Source organism: Condylura cristata, unplaced genomic scaffold (genome assembly GCF_000260355.1).
Source record: "Condylura cristata isolate star-nosed mole 26May11 unplaced genomic scaffold, ConCri1.0 scaffold00022, whole genome shotgun sequence".
In the NCBI taxonomy this organism is placed as follows: Eukaryota; Metazoa; Chordata; class Mammalia; order Eulipotyphla; family Talpidae; genus Condylura; species Condylura cristata.
The window spans coordinates 36,086,928-36,091,676 of NW_004567123.1; the positions used below are offsets into that span (position 1 = coordinate 36,086,928).

Below are 4,749 nucleotides of genomic sequence, written 5' to 3' on the forward strand. Positions count from 1 at the left end.
CATCCCCCGGGGGGCAGGTGCGTCCCCCGTCCCCCAGGGGGGCAGGTCCGTCCCCCATCCCCCAGGGGGGCAGGTGCGTCCCCCAGGGGGGCAGGTGCGTCCCCTGTCCCCCAGGGGGGCAGGTCCGTCCCCCATCCCCCAGGGGGGCAGGTGCATCCCCCAGGGGGGCAGGTTCGTCCCCCATCCCCCAGGGGGGGCAGGTGCGTCCCCCAGGGGGGCAGGTCCGTCCCCCGTCCCCCAGGGGGGCAGGTGCGTCCCCCAGGGGGGCAGGTCCGTCGGAGGAACTAGCTGCACTGAGTGCACACACCAGGCGTCCGGAAGCGCGAGGCCGAGCGTGCCTGACAGTTCTCCCAGAGACGGCAGCAGGGTCTGTATTTCCCTGGGTGGATGAAACATCCCTGCAGCTACATTGTCGGCCATAAAGCAATTCTCAATCAATTTTAAAAGAACTGCTTATCCAAATCATCTCCAACCACAAGTAATTAAAAAGCAGTACCAAAATATCTGGAAAATTCTAAGTATTTGAAAGTAAAGACGTTATACTTTTCGGTGACCCATGGACTAAAGAAGAGATCATAATGGGAAGTATTTGAGCCAGGTACGGTCAGAATTTGGCTGAAACTCTGCGGGCCGCAGCTGGCGGTTCGGGGGGCCCGAGCAGGGAGCGCCTGTGTGAGCTAAGCAAGCAGGAGCTGCAGTGACATCGCGTTGCTTTGCCGAGCCAAAGAAAGGTAAATTAAGCCTCGTGCGTGACAGCGCGGAAAAGCGGCACAGCAAAGTCAGTCAAACAAGCTTATTTCTTGCGAACACCAGGAAAATTGGGAAGTGTCCGGTCAAATTGATAAGGGTGAAGAAAGATATGTAGCACCCTCAGAATCAGAGTGCATCACTGATGGAGGCGTCACAGGGAAATGAACGTACACCCAGCAGGTAAAGTGGACCAGTTCCTTAAAGACAGATTACTGGATCTCATTTCATGTGAATAAGAACAGTCCTAACTGTGAAAGAAACGGAATTTAAATTTGAAACCTCGTGAAGACAACTCCAAATCCAGATGACACCGCTGGTCACACTAGCAAACACTTAAGGAAGAGCTAATGCCACCGACGTGCAGAACTTTCCAGAAAATAAAGCGCACTTCCAAGATCATATTAGGAAGCCAGCATCACTCCGAAACCCAGACTCAGAATGCGTCATCAGAACAGAAAGCCGCACACTGTCTCTCGCGAGCGTAGACGCAAATTCCTCAACAGTCTGCAAACTGAATCCGAGTTTTACTAATCTCATGACAGTGACCTTGGTCTGATGTTAGAAAATACAGCAGCGTCATCCACCTCTGCATATCACAGAGAAACACTGACCTGGTCAACAGGTGTGGGACAGGCCCCTGACAACTCTCAATGTGCAGACACAGCAGGAACTCAGCGAGCGGGGCCGGGAGCAGCTGCGGAGATGCCCAGCCGGCACCGGCACTGATGAGAAAGGCCGGACGCTGCTGCCTGCGATCGAGCTGAGCCAAGGACGTTGGTAGCACCGTCCTTAGTTAACGTCCTGGTGGAAGTTCTGACTACTGAGAAAACTCAAGAAAAAGAAAACAGAAGCCGCACACGCGGGAAGGTGCGCCGGGACTACCCGAGGATGACGCGGCGAGCACGCGGCCGCCGGCGGGAAGGGGCTCGGCTGCGTCCCCAAACGGGGCGGACATGCAGACCACCGGGTGCAGACCGGCGTTTGGGCCACGGCGCTCGGCTCGTGGCTTCCGGGCGGCCGTGTCAGAAACTGGAGCGGCCACCCTGACCGTAAACAAAAACGAAGACGCACGACTTGAAAAGCCAACGAGGCTTCCTCGGTACGTGAGCGAAGTGAGGTCACGGGAAAACCGTGGCCCCCAAAGAGCGACCAGCAGCGAGGCAGAGGCGCCGTGCCCGGAGCCGAGCCCAGAAAGCACAGACCACGCGCTCCGAGCGGAGGCCCCCGCCGGGCCAGCGCTGGGGTCAGAACTGCACCGCCGGTGACAAGCTGTGGGAGACTCGGCCCGGCCAGTCTTGGAGATGAAAGCGGGTCAGCTCCCGGGGGACCTGTCGCGAGGGCTCCCGCAGTTTACGACTTTCACGGGGGCGTGCGCCACGGCTGACAGGACATTCCCGTGGGCCCCGGGAGGACGGGGGAGGAGCCCCCGGGGAATGACCTCTGCTGTCCAGAAGCCGCCGTCAGAGTAGCCGCTTGACCAGATCCTGGGTGTTTCCAGAAACCTGCTTGGCCGGGGGAAGGTCAGTGCCCACCGCCCACCGGCTGCCCCTTCCGAGCGGACGACGGGGAACACGCCGGTTCCCTCTGCAACGCCAGCAGCACCGCCGTCCTGCCTGCAGGGAGTGCGCCGGGCCGTGGCGGCGCGTGGGGAGCGCGGCGTGGACTGACAAGCAGGATTCAACACAAGGAGCGTTTTCTGCTTGCTGAAAGGCAGGCACACCGCAGGAAGTGGACGCGGAGGGCCTCTCGACCAAAGACTGCTCTCCAGACCGGCCCGGGACAGCCAGACCGTGGGGGGGGTCATCCGTGCACTGCCTGCAGCCCACAGCACTGAGTAGAAGCAGCCTGGGACCCGCGGGCGCGTTTTCTGGGAGCTCCTGTGTGCAAAGTTCAGCGCGGACCGACGTGGACAGTCGCGTTTGCTGTTTTCGGACCCGTGGCGGCATAGTCCGAGAGGGCCGAGCGTGAAGCTGGCGGCTGCAGCTTGCGCACGGCCTGTGATCACGCCCGTGAGAGCTGCAGGTGCCACGCAAGTGGGCCGTTTGCGAAGCCCCCTGGCAGCTGGCGCGGTGGCTCGCGCCTCGCCTGAAGTCCGGTGTGTTGATGAGCGCATTTTTCATGATTCTGCCTGCATGGAGTTTAATGTACGGAAGCGCACAGTCTGTGATAATGCGCTTAAGGTTCAGTTCTACAAGGAAGTGCCCGTCCTGTGCACACATGCAATTAAAATTCCGTCTCAGAAACGGTGCTCCGTGTAGTGACGGGTCGGAAGGCTGTGGGCACGCGGGCGTGGCGGCCTGTGCCTGCGTGGACTCTGGGCTCCTGCACAGATGAGGGCATGTCGATGCATGTCTGTGCGGAATCCTGGTTACACGAATGACCGCACAGGGTGATCGCGGGCGACGCGCCCGACCCGGCCCGGGACCGTGCGGAGCTGGCAGGGCTCGGGGCGCGGTGGGAGAAGGGAGTGTCTCCTGACTGCAGCGGGCACTGTGCTGTCTGCAGCCCCGGGTTCTCTGTAACATTTTCCCCCAACAAATGTTATCCAAAGACGCCGTTGCAGTTGTTCAACCTAGTGAGCACCGCCATAACCTCCTGTGCCTTTTCAATGCTCCACCTTCACTTCCCAAGAACATGCACCGCAGAAGACAAAACGGGCCGTAAAACAAAACAATGGGCCAGAGGCGTGTGGTCCCATGTTTTGGGAGCCGTTAAGTTTTCTCTTTTTTTTGCTCAGAAAGCCCATTTTGAAACATGTTCACTGAACCTGTAAACCAAAAAATAAAAACTGACCTGAAAACACCAAATGGTATTGGCTTTATGTTGATATTCTGTCCCCAAAGACCAAAGCCCAGTGACTGGACAAACGACGTCTTTTGCAGGCCCGCAGGGAGGGCGGGGGCGGCCGGGCCCGGGGTGGTGAGCGCGGGCTCTGGAGCTGCTTCTCGCGGTGCTCAGCTTGTGGAAACCCGCGGGGCTCGTGTGCCGCGTGCGTCTGAACACACGCTCGCACGTACACACGGCAAAGCCTCGGCTTACTCTTACGGAAGTAAAACCAAGGCGTCTGAGAGCCCTCGTGAGAGCCTGGCAGACGACGGGAAATTCAAACTAGAAATTGTTCTTTAAAAGGGAGAAGAGAAAGGCGGAGCGTGGACGACGCAGAAAGAGGACGGCCGGCCTGGCCCCCAGCCTGGCACGCGCCTGGCGCCCGCGTGGGCCTCGCTCAAGGTCAGTCTCTGCTGGTGCTTCCAGGAGCCGGGAGGCCTGGCCGGCGGCGCGGGGGCGGCCCCTCGGGCGCCCCCCTTACCTCTGAATGGTCCAGGAGGTGGTGATGTGGATGGCGCTGGCGTTGGCCAGCTCCTTGATCATGGCTGCTCTGTTGGCGGGGCTGATCCCCCACAGCAGGCTGGCGTGGCTTTTGATCTTGATGAGAACGATGTCCTCGGGCCTGTAGTCGGCGAGGAACTGCATGGCGGACTGGGGCAGGGAGGGGCCGCGTCAGAGGCCGGCGGCCGCCACGGCCTCCCGCTGGCGTGCTGCCTCTCGCGGGCCCGCAGCCGTGGCTGCGTGGAGTCTGAGTCTGGAGGGAGCTCGGGGAAGCGGGTGTGCGAGGGGGCCCGGAGCCCCGCGGGGCGTGGGGGCACTCACAGGATGGAGGGCGTACCGCTGGGTCAGCTGGTCATAGTCGGCGTCCGAGAAGGGGGCCAAGTTCTGATCCTGGGAGCTCATGGTGAACAGGGTCTGGAAGAGAGGAGGCCGGCCAGGGCTCGCGATGGCCGCGGAGGGCCCGGGTCACGGAGCGGCCTGCAAGGAGCTCTGTTCCCTTTGGGGGGGACGTGAGCGCACCAACTGGAGTGAGGGGCAGCGGGACGGTGATGGGAGGGGTGTCGGGGAAGGAGCAGCAAGCTCAGAGGCTCCGTGGCTGATCTCGGCTCTGAGTCCACGTCTGGGCGCAGATTTCCAGCCCCTGCCAGCCCCTGCCAGCCCCGAGAATCCAGC

General features: G+C 61.0%; 1 protein-coding gene across 1 annotated transcript in view; it reads right to left on the bottom strand.

The window, feature by feature from the left end:
* Positions 1-4,053: 4,053 nt before the first annotated feature.
* Positions 4,054-4,749, bottom strand: part of LOC105853949 (piezo-type mechanosensitive ion channel component 1-like) — a 9,456-nt gene continuing 8,760 nt past the window's right edge. Inside the window, exons 7-8 of the mRNA XM_012728144.1 lie at positions 4,399-4,491; positions 4,054-4,227 (exon numbers count right to left, since the gene is read on the bottom strand). Coding sequence (XP_012583598.1) covers positions 4,054-4,227; positions 4,399-4,491 — 267 coding nt within the window. The remainder of the gene's footprint in view (positions 4,228-4,398; positions 4,492-4,749) is intronic.